The sequence below is a fragment of the Triturus cristatus genome, chromosome 2_1 (genome assembly GCF_964204655.1).
Source record: "Triturus cristatus chromosome 2_1, aTriCri1.1, whole genome shotgun sequence".
Classification (NCBI taxonomy): domain Eukaryota; kingdom Metazoa; phylum Chordata; class Amphibia; order Caudata; family Salamandridae; genus Triturus; species Triturus cristatus.
Window position 1 is genome coordinate 990952149 of NC_140581.1, and position 18121 is coordinate 990970269.

The 18121-nt window shown below is 52.4% G+C and overlaps 1 protein-coding gene across 2 annotated transcripts in view; it reads right to left on the minus strand.

Annotated features, from left to right (window-relative positions):
* The window catches only part of FOCAD (focadhesin), a 1730079-nt gene that overhangs the window by 77443 nt on the left and 1634515 nt on the right, over window positions 1-18121 (minus strand). For both annotated transcript variants that reach the window (XM_085634390.1, XM_085634400.1), the window contains exon 44: window positions 15289-15540. In XM_085634390.1, coding sequence (XP_085490516.1) covers window positions 15289-15540 — 252 coding nt within the window. The remainder of the gene's footprint in view (window positions 1-15288; window positions 15541-18121) is intronic.

Sequence of the window (18121 nt, forward strand, 5' to 3'; positions counted from 1 at the left end):
CTGTGGGAAGAGGTAATTCCAGCAGGTCCGCTGCGTTCCTGATCATGGTGTGATAAGAGGTAACCTCCTGTGTTGGGAGACCTTTTGGTGATGAGAGCTCCCATTCAGGAGAGGTATCCACTAGCCTCCTGCAAACCTTCAAAATCCTGATCAGGATCTACAATCTTCCCTTCCTTGGCCTCCTCATGCTCTTCCTGGTATTCTTACTCTTCTAATAATCTCTGTGCCTCTCTCCGAGACTTCTTCCTTGGAACAGGCATCGATGGCACCAGACGCGGTGCCGGTGACTTCAGATAGCCGTCAAAAGTAGGTCTACCGGAACAATAGTTGATGCTGGTCAAGGTGGAGTCAGCGCCGTTTCAGAACCAGACAGCGCCGGGGAAGATCCATTCAGTAGCACTCGCCCCTCTAGAGATTGTACTGGCGTTTAAAATCTCGGCATCGGAAGAGGCAACTCCCTGGAGCCATTGGCATCAAAGGTGCCTGAGGGAAACGAGGTGGCAAACCTCCCAGGGAAAATGCCTGCGGCCCCATGGGGCCAACAGGTGCACCAGTAGGGTCTGCCGCTCTGGCGAACAAGCCGAACATCGCATTTAAAAAATGCGATGGACCCGTACCTGGAGCCGGGAAGACAGGATATACCGGATCCGGTAATGCAGGCTCTGAAGCAGCTCGAGGAGGAAGCACATTCGGTTTCAGCTGCGGCTCCAGAGACCCTGAAGCCAGAGGTAGTGTGGTCAGTTTCGGCAACTGTAGAGGCGTTGCTTCTCTTGGGGCCGGTGGAGTCAGAGCTTTCAGAGATGGAGACGGGCCGGAGTCACCTCAGGAGAAGGAGATAGAGAGATTTTATCTTAACAATGACGCCTGAGAACTGGGAACACTGACTAAGGCGTCGCATCTTCAACGGAGAACGCTGAGACCCATGGCATTGCTTTTTCTTGTGCTTCCTAGACGACCTCGAAGTATGCGGGGTCGGCGACTTGGAACAGGACTTCCACCTTCTTCAACCCCTTTTTTGCCTCTTGGCCATGAACAATTTGGCCTCCCTCTCCTTCAGCGCTTTGAGGATCATGCGCCTGCATGACGAACACTCCTCGACATTGTGTCTTAATCTTCCTCAGAACTTGAAGCTGGAGATGTAGTGGTGGAAACGTGTGCAACAGCCCTTCATTCCATTCCAGTTGGATTGTATCCCCAAACAAATGCTTTGGAGGAAACTCCCATGCACAAAATTGTTGGCACTGCATGTTCGAGAGTGATGAATAGCTCTAGCTAGGGTGAACTGCACTGGTCGATCACCATTCTAAATCCCAAGCTATATACTTCAAAATCTTATTGCAGTCAGAGAGGGGGCCCCCAATGTTGGGCCTCCTGGGATCTAAAGTTCCATTGCAGGACCCAAATATGCCACTTAGCATTTGTAATAAGGAGGCTGCATTAGGGCTAACAGATCAAGAAGTCAAAGAGCCATCCTCACCAAAACCAAGTCTGCCCCAAAACATCCAAATCATACCTTGAATGTCCCTGGCTTGCTTTAGCCATAGAATTTGAGCCTTGATGCAAAATGACTGATTGTGTTTTTGTAATCTTGTAGCATGACGGGAGCAGCAGACACCGATTCGGGGTTAGACATAGCATCAGAAATGGGTGCTACACTGGCATTGGTGATGAAGCTGGCATGGAAGACACTGATGTGGACTTTTTGACTTTGATTTGAAGTCAACACCAGTGTCAGTGCAGTAACCAGGTCCCAAGGGGTTAGTTGGTGTTGGGGGAGGGCACAGCTGGCATAAGTATGACTGGGGTCCCCAGCGGCTCAGCGGGCCAGGAAGACGCATCAGTTGGAACCGGAATCACACTAAAAACGTGAATGGCCTAAAGGAAAGCCGTAATCTGCAGCAAGGATAAAAGGCCAAGGGAATTTGAGGCTCACCTGCACCAACTGTGGGAGTGGGCAGGATTCCGGTGACACCGGAGGAGTGCAATCTTTAACCTGACCCACTTCTACCTTCTTGGTGGACTAGAGTGGCAGAAGAACAAGTTACTTACCTTTGGTAACGCTTTTTCTGGTGGATACAGTATCTGCCTGTGGATTCCTCACCTTGTGAATATCCCCTGTGCCAGCAACATTCGGAAACTTTTGTAGCAGTCCACGCCAATGAGATCGAAGACTACGTCACAGAGACACGGCTCCGCTCGCGACTCCGCTGACGTCACCGGCTCCATAAGAAGACCTCGTCGGCGTGATGACATCAGTTCCGCCCTTTTTTCTGTGCCTTCGAGGCACACGGACGGACTGACAGCAATATATACACAGTATACACAGTACATAATATACAATGCAACACAGACAGTGTGAAGAATAAATAGGAAGGCAAAAGAAATAACACACTGCCTTTGACAGTAACAAATACATTTTGAAAACATCATCATTAGAATTGTAGGTATACAAGGGTGGACAATGGGGAAGCGGGTGGGTCAGTGAGGAATCCACAGGCAGATACTGTATCCACCAGAAAAAGCGTTACCGAAGGTAAGTAACTTGTTCTTCTGATGTATACATCTGCCAGTGGATTCCTCACCTTGTGAAAAGATTCCCACAGCAGTCCCACTCCCGGAGGAGGGTGTCCACCCTTCTATACCAGAAAGTATTGAAGGACGGAACGAGCAAAATGTCCGTCCCTCCTCACCTCGGAATCCGAGCAGTAATGTTTCGCAAAAAGTGTGAAGGGAGGCCCAAGTTGCCGCCATACAAATGTCCTCCACAGGAACACCTCTAGACAAAGCAGAAGTGGAAGACTTAGCTCTAGTAGAATGAGCCCTTAAACCCTCTGGAGGTTCCTTACCAGCCAAAGAGTAGCATATCTTGATGCACAAGACAATCCATCTGGAAAGGGTGCGCTTGTGCACCGCTCTGCCTTTCCTGCAGCCAACAAAGCCCACGAAGAGCTGGTCATCAACTCAAAAGTCTTTTGTCCTGTCAAGGTAGAGGCTCACCGCCCTCTTAGGATCCAAGCGGTGAAGCCGCTCCTCCTCCTTGGAAGGGTGAGGGGAGGACAGAAGGTAGGGAGGGTAATGGATTGCCCCAGATGGAAAGGAGTTGCCACCTTAGGTAGAAAAGCAGCCCTGGTCCTGAGTACCATTCTTTCAGCATGAATGGTCAAAAACGGGGGTTTTGAACTCAGAGCTTGAAGCTCACTTACCCTCCTTGCCGAGGTTATCACAATGAGAAAAACCGTCTTGAAAGACAACAGTCTCAAGGGACACTCAGATAAGTTAAGACAAGATTTAAGTCCCATTGAGGCACAATAAAAGGAGTAGGAGGAAACTTGTTTGTAAGGCCCTTTAGAAATCGTAAAACAATAGGCAATTTAAACAAGAATGGCTGATCCGGCAAGCAAAGGAATGCCGACAAAGCCGATAAGTAACCCTTTACAATGGCTACAGCAAAACCTTGCTGAGCAAGAGAAAGGGCAAACTGCAGAATGTCAGATAAACGAGCCCTCAAGGGATCAATTGACTTCTCCCCACACCAGAGCACAAATTTAGACCACCTATAGGAATAGATAGATTTGGTGGAATGACGTCTGGCAGACAAAATTACATCTACAACATCTAGTGGGAGAGAAAAAGAATTCAGGTTGCCCCGTTCAATCTCCAGGCATGAAGGTGTAAGCTCTGGAGGTGGGGGTGTAGAACCTACCCCTCCGACTGCGAGAGGAGGTCTGCCCTGAGAGGGAGACGGAGCGGAGGGCTCGAGGAGAGGTGGAGAAGATCTGTATACCACACCCTTCTTGGCCAATCCGGGGCGATTAATATGACTTGGGCCTGGTCTTGGCGAATCTTCCTCAGAACCCGAGGAATCAAGGGTATGGGAGGAAACGCGTAAACGAGATGTGAGTCCCATCTCAACTGAAACACATCCCCCAAAGCTCCCTGCATCGGATACTGGAGACTGCAGAATGACGGGCAGTGAGCGTTCTCGCGAGTGGCAAACAGGTCCACCCGAGGAGTTCCCCACGTCCGAAAGACGTGACGAACCACCTCTTGATGGAGCCTCCACTCGTGGTCGGCAGAGAACTGACGACTGAGACTGTCTACACGCACGTTCAGAACTCCTGCCAGATGATTTGCCATCAGACAAATCTGCTGATCCTGAGCCCAGGACCAGAGACGCAGAACCTCTCTGCAGAGACAAAGCGACCCCACTCATCCCTGCTTGTTGACATACCACATCGTGGTAGTGTTGTCCGTCAGGACTTGAACTGACTAACAGTGAAGGGAAGGGAGAAAGGCCTTGAGTGCCAAACGTATCGCCTGCAATTCCAGAAGGTTGATATGAAGCAACCTTTCCTCTGGAGACCAAAGACCCTTGATCTCCAGATCCCCCAGATGCGCACCCCACCCTAAAGTGGATGCATCCGTAATCACTGTGGCCACAGATGGAGGTAGATGGAAGGGCTTTCCTTGAGACAGATTGCCCTCCACACTCCAATAAGATAGATCCGCCGCAGCTTCTCTGGAGATCCTCACAGACTCCCTGAGATCTCCTTTGTGTTGATACCACTGCCTGCGGAGACACCACTGGAGCGCCCTCATGTGCCAGCGTGAATGGTTGACCAACAGAATGCAGGAAGCAAACAGACCGAGCAGACGAAGGACCTTCAGGACTGGAACGACCACTCCATCGTTAAACAAAGGAATCATTACCTGTATGTCGAGAATCCTTTGTGGAGGTGGAAAGGCTCGACACACAGTAGTGTCCAGTACCGCCCCTATGAACAGGTTGCGCTGAGAGGGCACCAGGTGAGATTTGGGCACGTTTATCGAAAAACCCAATTTGTACAACAGCTGAGTCGTAACCTGCAGATGATGAAGCACCTTCTCTGGCGACTCTGCTTTGATCAGCCAGTCGTCCAGATAGGGGAAAACCGAAATCCCCGACCTTCTGAGATGGGCTGCCACCACTGCCATCACCTTCGTGAAGACTCGAGGTGCAGTAGTAAGACCAAACGGAAGGACCGCAAACTGATAATGTTGCGACCCTACCGTAAACCGGAGATACTTCCTGTGCCACTTCAGGATGGAGATGTGGAAATACCCATCCTGCAAGTCGATCGACACCATCCAGTCCTTCTGATTCATCGCTTGAAGAACCTGCGCAAGGTTGAGCATCTTGAACTTCTCTTGCTTCAGATAAAGATTCAAGATCCTGAGGTCCAATATTGGACGCAATCTGCCGTCCTTTTTCGGAATCAGGAAATACCGGGAGTAGCATCCCTGACCCCTCTTCTGCTCTGGAACCACCTCTATCGCACCTTTTTTTAGTAACGTCGGGACTTCCTCCTGTAGGAGAAGACGGTGGTCCTCTGAGCAAGCCCCTTGACAAGGAGGGTAATTTGGAGGGAATTCCCGAAAGGGAAGGGCGTACCCATTTTCTACAAGATCTAGAACCCAAAGGTCTGTAGTAACCGATTCCCAATCTTGTAGAAAATGGGTAAGCCGGCCCCCCACAGGACCAACATGATCCAGAATGGTGGGAGGGGCTGAGGAGGAGGAAGAGGAGGAGGAGAGATGTCAACCACGAGTGCGACCCCTGATTCTACCTCTGTAACCCTTATACAGAGTGCTTTGCTGCTGCTGAGGCTGTCTGTATGTACGAAAGGTAGACCTTCTGAAGCTCCTGTACCTCTTGAAAGAGCCTCTTCGCTGAGTTTGAAGGCCCAAAGATTTAGCCGTGGTCTTACTCTCCTTAAATCTTTCCAGCGCAGCATCCGCTTTCTTGCCAAAAAGACCAGAGCCATCAAAAGGCAAGTCTAAGAGCGTTGACTGGACATCAGGGGAAAATTCCGATGACTTAAGCCAGGCACTCCTCCTAGTGGCAACAGAGGATCCCATAACTCTTGCTACCAAGTCAGCAGTGTCCAATCCACTCTGGATCACCTGACGCGCCGCAGCCTGGGCATCCGAAAGGATCTCATTATAACCAACCCTATCCTCCTCTGATAGTTTTGGGGCTAGCTGCTTTGCTGAGTCCATGAGAGCATGTATATAACGTCCCAAGAGACAGATGGCATTTGTTGATTTAAGGGCCATGCTGGCCGAAGAAAAGACCTTCTTGGCCGACTGATCCAGTTTTTTTGCTTCCCTGTCACTCGGGACCTGGGAAAACGAACCTGATAATTTTCTTGAACATGCAGCCTGAAGAACAAGTTACTAACCTTCGGTAACGATGTATCTGTAAGAAACATTAGTTAGTTAGATTCCTCACCTTAGAATATCCCCAGGCGTCAGACTGGATCCGGAAGATTTTTCGTCAGCAATACCCCTTGCGCGTCGCTAGGCGTCGTCTGCGGCTCCGCGTCCGTCGTCGGCGTCGTGCGCCGGGATGACGTCGTCGGAGTACTTAGACGCCGCCCTCGCGCGCTGACGTCAGTTCTTGTACATAGCCTTCCGCGCCAGGAACGCAGAGCCATGCAAAGACCGACACTGGTGCCAAAAATAAAATCTAGGGGCCTGAAAGGACAACCTTAACCCTAGATGTCAGTTCGCAGAACGGGGAGGATGGGAGGGTCGGTGAGGAATCTAACTAACTAATGTTTCTTACAGATACATCGTTACCGAAGGTTAGTAACTTGTTCATCTGAAAGAAACACGTTAGTTAGATTCCTCACCTTAGAATAGATACCCAAGCAATACCATCCCCGGTGGTGGGTCTGCGAACCAAGATCACACCAGAAAGTCCTGGAGGACAGAACGGCCAAAGAAGCCATCCCTCCGGACTTGGCTGTCAAGGCAATAATGCCTGGCAAACGTGTGTAGAGAAGCCCACGTCGCCGCCTGACAGATGTCCTGCAAAGGGACTCCCCGTCCCAAGGCAGTAGTAGCCGCCGTGGCCCGAGTAGAATGGGCGCGCAGCCCAACAGGAGGGTCCTTTTTAGCCAAGGAATAGCAGATTTTTATACACAAAACGACCCACCGAGAGATGGTTCGTTTGTGCACAGCTTTCCCCTTCTTAGCGCCCACGTACCCAACAAAAAGCTGGTCGTCCACCCGGAACTGTTTTGTGCGGTCCAGATAGAAGGAGAGCGCACGTTTTGGGTCCAGACGGTGGAGCCTCTCTTCCTCTTTGGAAGGATGCGGAGGCGGAAAGAAGGTGGGCAAGGTGACAGACTGCCCAAGGTGAAATGGAGTCACCACTTTAGGAAGAAAAGAGGGACGAGGCCGAAGGACAACCTTGTCCGGATGAACAGATAGAAAAGGAGGCTTTGAAGATAAAGCCTGGAGCTCACTCACCCGTCTAGCCGAGGTGATGGCTACCAGAAAAGCAGTCTTTAGAGTTAGAAGACGAAGAGGGCAATTGTGAAGAGGCTCGAAGGGAGCGCACATCAGGAATGTCAAAACCAGATTCAAGTCCCACTGAGGCATTACAAAAGGGACAGGAGGGAACGTGTGTGTAATGCCTTTGAGAAAGCGTGTAACCACAGGGGACTTGAAAAGAGAAGGCTGATCAGGAAGCCGCAAGAAGGCGGAGATGGCAGCAAGATAACCTTTCAGGGTGCCCAGGGCAGAGCCCTGCCGGGCCAGAGAAAGAAGGAAGAGGAGAACCTCAGAAAGAGGGGCGGAAAGGGGATCCACAGCCTTTGCTGTGCACCATGCCACAAATTTGTTCCACCGGCAGGCGTATACCGACTTTGTGGAGGGACGCCTGGCTGCCAGAATGATATCACAGACTTCAGGAGGCAAGTCAAATGGCATCAACTGCCGCCGCTCAATCTCCACGCATGGAGGTGGAGGCTGGACAGGTTCGGGTGGAGGACCGTCCCCTGCTGCTGCGACAGAAGATCCTCCCGAAGGGGCAGACGTATCGGGGGATCGGTCAACAGACTGAGTAGCTCGGGATACCAGTATCTTCGTGCCCAATCCGGAGCCACCAAGATGACTTGGGCCCGGTCGCGCCTGATCTTCTTCAGCACTCTGGGCAGAAGTGGTATAGGCGGAAAGGCGTACAACAGACCGCAACTCCACTCGTGACGAAAAGCGTCGCCGAGCGAGTGCCGCCTTGGAAATTCCAACGCGCAGAACTGCTGACATTGCGCGTTCTCTTCGGTGGCGAATAGATCTAACCAAGGCTCTCCCCACTGCTGAAAGAGGCCTTGCACCACTTCGGAGTTCAGACGCCATTCGTGATCCATCATGCACCGGCGGCTGAGTTCGTCTGCTCTGGCGTTCAGAGAGCCCGCCAGATGTTGAACCACCAGGGTGACGCCCTGGTGTTCCAGCCATGTCCAGAGGCGCAGAGCCTCCTGACAAAGGGTCCACGACCCCACCCCGCCCTGTTTGTTGCAGTACCACATGGCGGTGGTGTTGTCCGTGAACACCTGCACGACACTTCCCCTGACAGAGGGAAGGAAGGCTTTCAGTGCAAGCCGGATCGCTCTCAACTCCAACAGGTTGATGTGGAGACGAGACTCCGCCGGAGACCAGAGGCCTCTGATCTCCGCCTCTCCCATATGGCCACCCCAACCCAGGAGGGACGCATCCGTCACTACGACATGCTCCGGTTGGGGAAGGGAGAGGCTCTTGCCCTTGACCCACTCGCGGTCCGTGAGCCACCACTGCAACTGCTGTGCAGTGCCCTCCGAGATCAAGACATGGTCGGACAGGTTGCCGTGATGCTGGGCCCACTGAAACTTCAGGTCCCACTGCAGAGCCCGCATGCGCCGCCTGGCGTGATGCACTAGTAGGATGCAGGAGGCCATCAGCCCCAGAAGCCGCAACACTAGCCTGACCGAAACCCGGGACAGAGGCCGAAAGATGGGAATCAGGGCCTGTATATCCCGGACCCGCTGTTCCGGTGGATGGACCCGGAACTGCGCCGAATCGAGAACCGCTCCGATGAAGAGGAGCTTCTGAGAGGGACTCAAGTGTGACTTCGGCACGTTGATGGAAAACCCCAGCAAATGCAGGAGATCCGCCGTAGTCTGGAGGTGGGAGACGACTGCCTGGGGCGAGCCCGCCTTCAACAACCAGTCGTCGAGATAGGGGAAGACTGGGACCCCTGATCTGCGCAGATGAGCTGCGACCACCGCCATCACTTTCGTGAACACCCGAGGGGCACTGGTGAGGCCGAAGGGGAGCACGGTAAACTGAAAGTGCTCTTGGCCCACCGTGAACCGCAGGTAACGCCGGTGGGCCGGCAGGACGGGGATATGGAAATATGCGTCCTGCAAGTCCAACGCTACCATCCAGTCTCCAGGGTCTAGGGCAGCTAAAACCTGAGCCAACGTTAGCATCTTGAACCTTTCCTTTCGGAGGAAGGCATTGACGTTCCGGAGGTCCAAGATAGGGCGCAGGCCCCCCTTGCCCTTCTTGGGAACCAGAAAGTAGTGGGAATAACAACCACGACCTACTTCTGGACTCGGAACGCGCTCGACGGCCCCCTTGGCCAAGAGAGCCGAAACTTCCTCGCGGAGAAGATCCAAATGATCCCCCGAGATACGGTGGTGCTGTGGTGGCATGGCTGGAGGGGTCGTCTCGAAGGGGAGGGAGTAGCCCCTTCGGACGATTTGCAGCACCCACCTGTCCGATGTTATGGACCGCCAGTGGAGCAGGTGATGGCGAACTCTGCCGCCCACTGGCGTGGTATGGGCCTGAAAGCTCGGACTAGGAAGGCTTTGAGGCGGATGCTGCCGGGGTGGATGTGGGCTGACCACGTCGGCCTCCATTTCCGCCACGGCGGAAGCCACGTCCGCGACCGCGCGCCGGTTGGTTCTGCGGCTGGTGGCTCTGCGGACGTGAGGAGGCGCCCCTTCCTTGGCCACGAAAGGGGCGAAAAGCGGAGGTGTGCGCCCGCGGAGCCGAGAGGCCCAAGGACTTGGCCGTAGCCCGGGAGTCCTTAAAGCGGTTCAGCGCACTGTCCGCCTTCTCACCAAACAGGCGAGTGCCATCAAAGGGCATGTCCATGAGGGTGTTCTGGACATCCCCGGAAAATGACGTGGACCGCATCCAGGCGTGGCGGCGGAGCGCCACCGTGGTGGAAATCGCCCGACCTAGCGAGTCCGTGGTGCCAAGCCCACATCTTATGGCGTGCCGTGCTGCATCCCTCCCATCGGCCAGAGCCTGGGAAAGACGTGGCCGGACCTCCTCCGGACACAGGGGCAGCACGTCCTCCACCGTATCCCACAGGGAATGGGAATAACGGTCCAAGAGACAGGCGGTATTTAAGGACCGCAGGCCCAAACTAAGGGACGAGAACAGTTTCTTGCCAAACTGCTCGAGTCTCTTGGAATCCCGGTCCGGCGGAGCGGTCGGGAAGGAGGATTGGGAAGTAGAGGCCTGGATAACCAGACTCTCGGGGGTGGGGTGTTGGGACAGGAAGCTGGGGTCGCCCGGAGCAGGGCGGTGGCGCCTGGCAACGTTCCTATCCACAGGAGGAACTGTGGAGGGCTTGGACCAGGTGCCCTGCAGAACGTCAGTGAGGGCCTCGTTAAACGGCAGCAGAGGCTCAGTGGAGCTTGCTGAGGTTTGAAGCACCTCAGTGAGGATGTTGGTCCTCACAGCCACGGCAGGCAACTCGAGCCCAAGGGCCTCAGCCGCCTTGCGCAGCACCACAGAAAATGCTGCACCCTCCTCCGAAGCCACGGTCGGAGGAGAAGTGAATCCAGCGTCTGGCGAGGTGTCCAGCCCGCTGGCCTCCCCCAGTTCATCTGCCCAGTCCTGAGAAAGCTGTGACTGAACAGCCAGAGGGTCCTCGAACCCCTCCCAGTCGCCCCCTTCTTCCGATTCCTGATAAACAGGAGGAATGATCGGAACCGGACTGTAGAGATGGTAGGTCTCTAGCGGCGTCGGATGCGGCGTCGGCGGACGCCGTGCCGGCGTCGGGTCCGGATGAGGGCTAAACTGGGGCGTCGGCGTCACAGGCGTCGGCGGCGCCGGTGACGGCGTCGGTGGTTCAGGCGTCGGCGCCGGTGGAGGAGTGACAAGGTCAACCGGCGTCGACTGGGGCCCAGGCATGGGCCCCGCGGGGACCTGCGGCGTCGAGACCGGAGTCGTCGACGGCGCCGGGGCCGGAGCCGCCGGCACGCGAGGTCGCGCAGTCGAGCCCGCGGGGCCCGAAGGCGCGCCAGCGGGCGTCGACGGCGGGGCCAGGCTCCTCATGGCCGAGAGGAAGGCGCTGATCTCCGCCGGCGCCGCGTCAGCCCCAGGGACCGGAAGGTATGGGGGCGGACGCGGCACCTGCGGCTCCGCCGGAGCCGCGGGGGTGGAACCACTTGGACCCTCGGCCGAGTCGCGCGACCGGCGAGGGGAGTCCGAAGAGCGATGTCGCCTCTTGGACTTCTTTGAGTGCTTGGACTTACCCGACGACTTGGAGCCCGACGAGCGATGGTGGCGTCGGCTAGGGCTCCGCGAGCGATCCTTGGACCTCCTCCTGGACCGGGATCGCGCACGACGCGGAGCCGAGTGGCGAAGCTCGAGAAGCTTGCGGGACCGCTCCCGCCTAGCCTTCGAAGTCAGGGCCTGGCAGTCGTTGCACGACTCCGCGTCGTGGTCGAGGCCTAAGCAATAGAGGCACCGGCGGTGGTGATCGGTCACCGACATCAGTCGATGACAGTCTTCACAAGCCTTGAACCCAGGCATCCTACCGGCACCAGATGTCGACAGACAGGGATCAAAAATGATCAAAAAGAGTTAGTCAAAAAAGACTAAAAGGGGTAGCTCTCCCGGATCTGCGCTTACTGGCGCGGAAAAAAGAAGAACTGACGTCAGCGCGCGAGGGCGGCGTCTAAGTACTCCGACGACGTCATCCCGGCGCACGACGCCGACGACGGACGCGGAGCCGCAGACGACGCCTAGCGACGCGCAAGGGGTATTGCTGACGAAAAATCTTCCGGATCCAGTCTGACGCCTGGGGATATTCTAAGGTGAGGAATCTAACTAACGTGTTTCTTTCAGATCAACCAGACTCTCAGGAGGCGGTGATATGTTATAAATTCTGGGTCCCCCGGAGCTGCCCTATACCTCCTGGCAATGACTTTAGAAACTGCCGGAGCAGAAAAGGGCTTACGCCACACCTCCATCACTGGCTCTATGATGGTGTCGTTGAAAGGGAGCAGAGGCTCAGAAACAGCAGAGGGAGAGTGCAGAACTTCCGTTAAGATGTTTGGTTTGAACTCTGCAGAAGGCAACTGCAGATCTAAAAGTTCAGCTGCTTTTCTTATAACATCATGGTACGGTGCCACATCCTTTGAAGGGGCATCAGAAGGAGGAGTAATCTCCCATTCAGGTGACAAGTCCAGGCCACTAGCCTCCTTTAACTCCTCAAAAACATCATCCGATTCCATGAGTTTCCCTTCCTCTATCTCCTCCATCAGGTATCTTTGCTCATCCAGCACCCTCTAAGCCTCCCTCCGAGACCTAATTCTCACAACCGGCGTCGGTGGCGCCGTGACCGAATCCGACGGCGCCGGAGCCGGCGTCGAACGTGGATCCAAAGGGGCAGCCGGCGTCGAATTAGGTTGAGGCGATGCCGGTGAAGAAGGGAGCGGCGTCGATGTCCTCGGCGCCGGTAGATGCCAAGACGGCGTCGCCGTAAAAAATGGAATGAAGGGAGCCTGAGGATAGGCTTGGGGAACTCCCAAACTGAAGGCCATAGGACCCGAAGGTGCACCAGAGGGGTACATGGCTCTGGAGAATACTCCATACATCGCATTAAGATAATGCCTGGGGTCCTGACCTGGTCCTGGAAACGCAGGATATTGCTCAGGCATCACCGGACTCGGGCCGACCGGCGCCGACGGTGGAATCAGCGGAGCCGAAGGCTCACCTGGGGCCGGAGGCTCTTCACACGGAACCGGGGACGAAGCCGGAGCCAGAGATGGAGCCGGCGTCGGAGATGGAGCCGGAGAATGTTCTGGTGAAGCCACAGGTGACGACAGGCCAATAGGTGAATCCGGAACGGGTGAGGGAGACACAAAGTCCTTACGGCGTCGGTAGGGTGATGTCGATCTTGGAGCCGCATCCTTATCCGAGTGACGTCAAGATGAATGCCTCCTCTTCTTCTTGTGCTTCCTGGATTTGGAAGCATGCCCCTAAGTCGACTTCGACGCTGACCTCGATCTCGACCTCGATGTTCTCCGGCCTCTTTTTTCTTTCTTCATCTTCGCGCTGAAAAGCTTTGCTTCCCTCTCCTTAAGAGCCTTGGAACTCATCTTGCGGCAGCAAGAACATCCCTCGACATCGTGGTCCGATGACAGGCACCACATGGAGTCGTCATGCGGATCCGTTATGGACATGTGGTTCCCACATTCATGACAGTGTTTAAATCCTGACTTCTTTGTCGACATTTCTGCAGAAGAAGACAAAGAGAAACCAGCAGAAAACAAATTAACCAGTATAGCTACAGAGAGAGATTCCCGAAATCCGTTGGCGTCGACGGCGGAACTGACGTCATCACGCCGACGAGGTCTTCTTATGGAGCAGGTGACGTCAGCGGAGTCTCAAGCGGAGCCGTGTCTCTGTGACGTCATCTTCGACCTTATCGGCGTGGACTGCTACAAAAGTTCCTGAATGTTGCTGGTGCAGGGGATATTCACAAGGTGAGGAATCCACTGGCAGATGTATCCATCAGAATGGTGTTGATTCCTGCTTGAATTTTTGACGTTTTTGTCGGGAATCGAACTTGTACTTACTGGAAGACTTTGACCGAGAGGTGGACTTTTGCTGGAATGACCCTGTCACCGGAACTACAACGGCCCCATAACCTGGAGCAGGACTTGAGCTTAGACCGCAACATCATCCTATTTTCTGCAATGCAGCGCATGGATACACATTCCCAGCTTACCTTTGTGTGCATTTTTAACTCTTAAGAGTTTTTTTTTTAAATGGGGCCCAAGCATCACAAGCACATGTTGTGCGGTTCCGCGACTGAAATCTGCTTCCTGCAGTCTCAGAGTGGTTTGATTCCTCTCATTATCATAAAAGCCATGATCTCTAGCAGTCTTCAAAATTTGGGAGCTATTGGAATGGCAACAAATATGGCAGTGGAGCACCAGATCCCTGTTGAAGGACGCAGAAAGGAGGGAACTGATGTAAGCAAGGTTGGGGGGTGCTTATATGTGGCTCAGCTCCATCACTTCTGGAGCAGTATGGAGTCACTTGCAGCCATATGACACTCAGGAGTGCTGCTATGAAAAAAGTCCAGATCTAGTCTGGCAGCTGGGGATAGTCTAAAGATAATTCATTTGCAGTTAGAAGTATCCTTAAGAAATTGCTGGTGCAGTGAGGTGTGGTAATTACCCAGGGCTGACGGTATAACCGCATCACGAAGGCCCAATACCGAGTAAGGTTTTAATTCTGATACATGCTTTAACTCCTGCACATTTCAGACTTCCGAGATGTATGTTCAACCGCCCTCCAGCAATTTTCCACAAGTACATTTTGGCAGGTCAAACTTGTCAAAATTTACCAGGGCACAATGGCAGGTAAACAGCAATAGATGATGAATTGGATGAAGTGAAAGAACTGAATTGAACATGTTAAACCCCACTTTAAGTGAAAGCTCACAATGGGAGGCATTTATCACACCCAGCAACTACCAGATCCTGCACTGTTGATATTTACCAGATGTGGTAGACACCTCAACACCATCTACCCCGCCGCCTTAGAGTGCTCCGGGGTGGATGAGTCGAAAGTAAAATCAAGCTTCTGCGCACACTTTTGTGCATTTTTTGCATCTTTCACGGCACTCTGCTCAGGCAAAACTGGCAGGTTTTCCTGGCGAAACCTGTATGGCGAAAAGCACTGATGTGCGGATATTTTCGCATAACTCCTTATCCCGATTCGGTCGGAAACAGACCACTCCTCTCGTAAAAACCCCACCCCCAAAATGAGGATTACTAGGAGATCTCAAAATAAACCCTTCATAGAATGACCTAAGATTCTAATCTCGGTGAGACCGACCGAGCCGTTTGATTTATAGTAAAAAGAAAAAAAAATAGTGTTTTACTCTCCTAATAAAACAGACATGTCCCTCTTGGTAAAGTGTAAAGGCCTCTATGCTTGGCATGCAATTGATAGATCTCAGAGTTGGAGCTGCAGTGAATTCGGGAGATATTCTGGAAAGAAAATCCATCTTCTAGAAAGAAAAACTCGGAAAACTAGAATCCTCGAAAGTTTAAATAAAAGGAATTTCTCTAAATAAATAACTGAATATATTTGAAAATACTGTGGGCAGGAGGAATTGGGGACACAAACATTGGCATAATTCAGACATTCCAGCGCCTGTACCTTTTGTATTTGTTCTTTCCAAGGTGCTTTCGCCAGCAGCATGAGTAGGCTTTTGGGAAGAACTGTTAAACTCCCTCGCACAGCGAGGAAGGCCAGGGCAGAGGCGCCGAGAGTGTGTGCACTGGCTCCTGGCAGCACATCATCCTGTTTCCGTGGCAACCACTTGGCACCGATTCCAAGCAGCATGGGCGTGGCATGGTCAGCCCAGGATACGACCGCAGCTGCAAATATCCAGAGAAGGAAGTTCACGGCCTAGAGGGAAAGACAAGAGGCTAGATTAGCGGCAGTAAATTCTCAAGGAAGACCACACGTTGTTCTCCCCTAATGGGTGCACATCCAATACCAGACAGTTGTTCAACAACAGAGTAGCACATGCGAGACGGCCTTTTACTTGACTAAGTTACAGAACTTTTGTAGGCCATACTAGGGCACTGCCAGGATGCTGATTTCAAACACAAACGCAACAAAGGCTTGGAATAATTCACTGTAGTTTGGGGCTTTGTTCTTTTTATATTTTCGTAACCTGCATGAAGTTGCGAAGTTTTAGGCTTTCCTAGATTTGTATGCAATAGGCACGTTTGCAATCATTTATGCCACAAAGAAAAAATTGCAGAGAAAAGTCTGCACACATTTTCAACCTTAGCTACCTTTGTTACTGTGAAAAATGTTCAAGCACAGAAAAACATTGCTCGTCTGAGGCAAACTGAAACTGGGGTACTTTTGCGAGGTAAGAGCAAAAAAATGGAAGCTTCAGTTGCGTTAAGAAAAACTTTGCACAACTCAAAATTACGCAATACGGAAAGAAACACCACTCTGACTGCAGGGCTAGGTTTACAGGATGAGTGGTTCTCTTTGTACGTTACCACCATCTGAAAATATAGCACACGCAAAGAATACCAGAACGTTTCAAAGAGATGCTAAAAAGCAACAACCAACCACCCTGCATACACATACATCTCATTTTCCAGAATCAAGCTACTGCTAGGGCACCATGAATGCAATTCAATGTATAACGTTACAGTAATCCATGTAAATAATTTATTGAACAAACTGATACATTTACCTTCATAGTGAAGATGCGTCTCCAAGCCTGTAGGCTGCTAATAAGTCAAGTCCACAGACTTTGAGTCTTCGTGAAAATAAGTTCACCCTACTCTTATGTCTTCGCCCTCTCACATTCTAAAGTTGTGGCTAGGTTCCACAACAATGAGAACAGAAAAGAAGCTTAGATCCAGGTAAATATGTTCAGTAGAATCTTGTGACTAAATATTGCATCCCATCAGAAGGAAGCCTAAGGGGCAGCCCCAAGTAACTGCCTGCAGATCTTTCGGCAGGCAATTACCAGTAGAATGCCACATTAACTGTGTTTGTCTGATCTCAGATTTCAGATACGGTATGGAGGGTTTGCCCATGTGAAACATAGGAGTGGGAGATGCAGTGTGTTCTTCATTTTGTGACCTTAGCAGCAGCTCAGACGGCGTCAGTTCTTCAGCCGAGGAAGCATGTAGGTGTTGAAAACAAGAACAATGAAACATTTGCCCATCAGGTGAAACTCAATCACGACTGTGGGAACAAAGGTGGTATACTATAGACCAATAAGCTTGATCGATGCTATGCAGAAGGTATTTGATTGGATGCTACTGCATAGGATCCAGAAATGGTCCGAGGAAGGGGACATTCTTTCCCAGTTTCAAGCGGGTTTTAGAACAAAGACTGGGACAATGGACCAAGTATTCAGATTCCTTCTCATCTACTGGAAGATCGTGGTACTAGGCAAAGGCAGTCTCTACCTAGTATTTATTGACCTGAAGACTGCCTTTGACCTGGTCCCCAGATCCAGGCTATGGGACAAGCTTAGAGAAATGAGTATGCCCCCCTTTGTCCTCAATTTATTAATCCGGCTGCACGAGGGGAATTTTGCTCAGGTTAGGTGGGGAGACCAGGACCCTCTTACAGAGCGCATCCCTGTCAAGCGAGGAGTAAGACAGGGTTGCGTCTTGGCACCTACCCTATTTTCCCTATATGTGAACGGGGTAGCGGACTTCCTCCTAGAGGAGCCGACAGACTCACCAACCTTGGGGAGGAGGGGGGGGGGGGAGATACCAACTTTGTTTGCAGACGACACGCTGTTGATATCCAAGACCCCAGCAGGGCTACAGGGCCTACTTGACAGATTCCATCTCTTTTGTGAAAATCAGGGCCTAATTATAAATGCCAGTAAAACCAAATTTATGGCCTTTAATCCCCATAGGGCATGTAGGAAGGGCCCACTTTTAGGAGGGACTCCCCTCGAAAAGGTCGACACCTTTGATTACCTAGGCGTAAGGTTCTCCGATAAAATGTCATGGAGACCTCACCTGGGCAAGATGCTGATGGCTCACAAGCGCACGTCAGGTGCAGTTGTAAAAGAACATCGCCTTTCCCACACAAGGCCAGTAGCCTCAGCCCTTCAGATATACAACGCAAAGGTGGTCAGCGCTGCCCTATATGGTGCCGAAGTCTGGGGATACAACAAACTGGATGAGCTTTGCAGAGCAGAACATAAATTCCTAAGAGACATAGTAACAGCACCAAAATACATCCCCCTCACTCCGCTATTAATGGACATGGGTAGGCGATCGATAAGCGATATACCCAGGCTGCGCCCTTTACTATTCTGGGCCCGCATCAGGAGGACTCCTGAGCTTTCCCCATACGCAGAGGCACTCACTGAGGTTATCAGGCTTGATACTGGGAGGAAAATAGGCTGGATACGTGACACCAAAAAAATGCTATCAGCAATCGGGTTTAGTGGTTGCTGGGCCAGTCAGGAACCCCCAAGGAGGGAGGAACT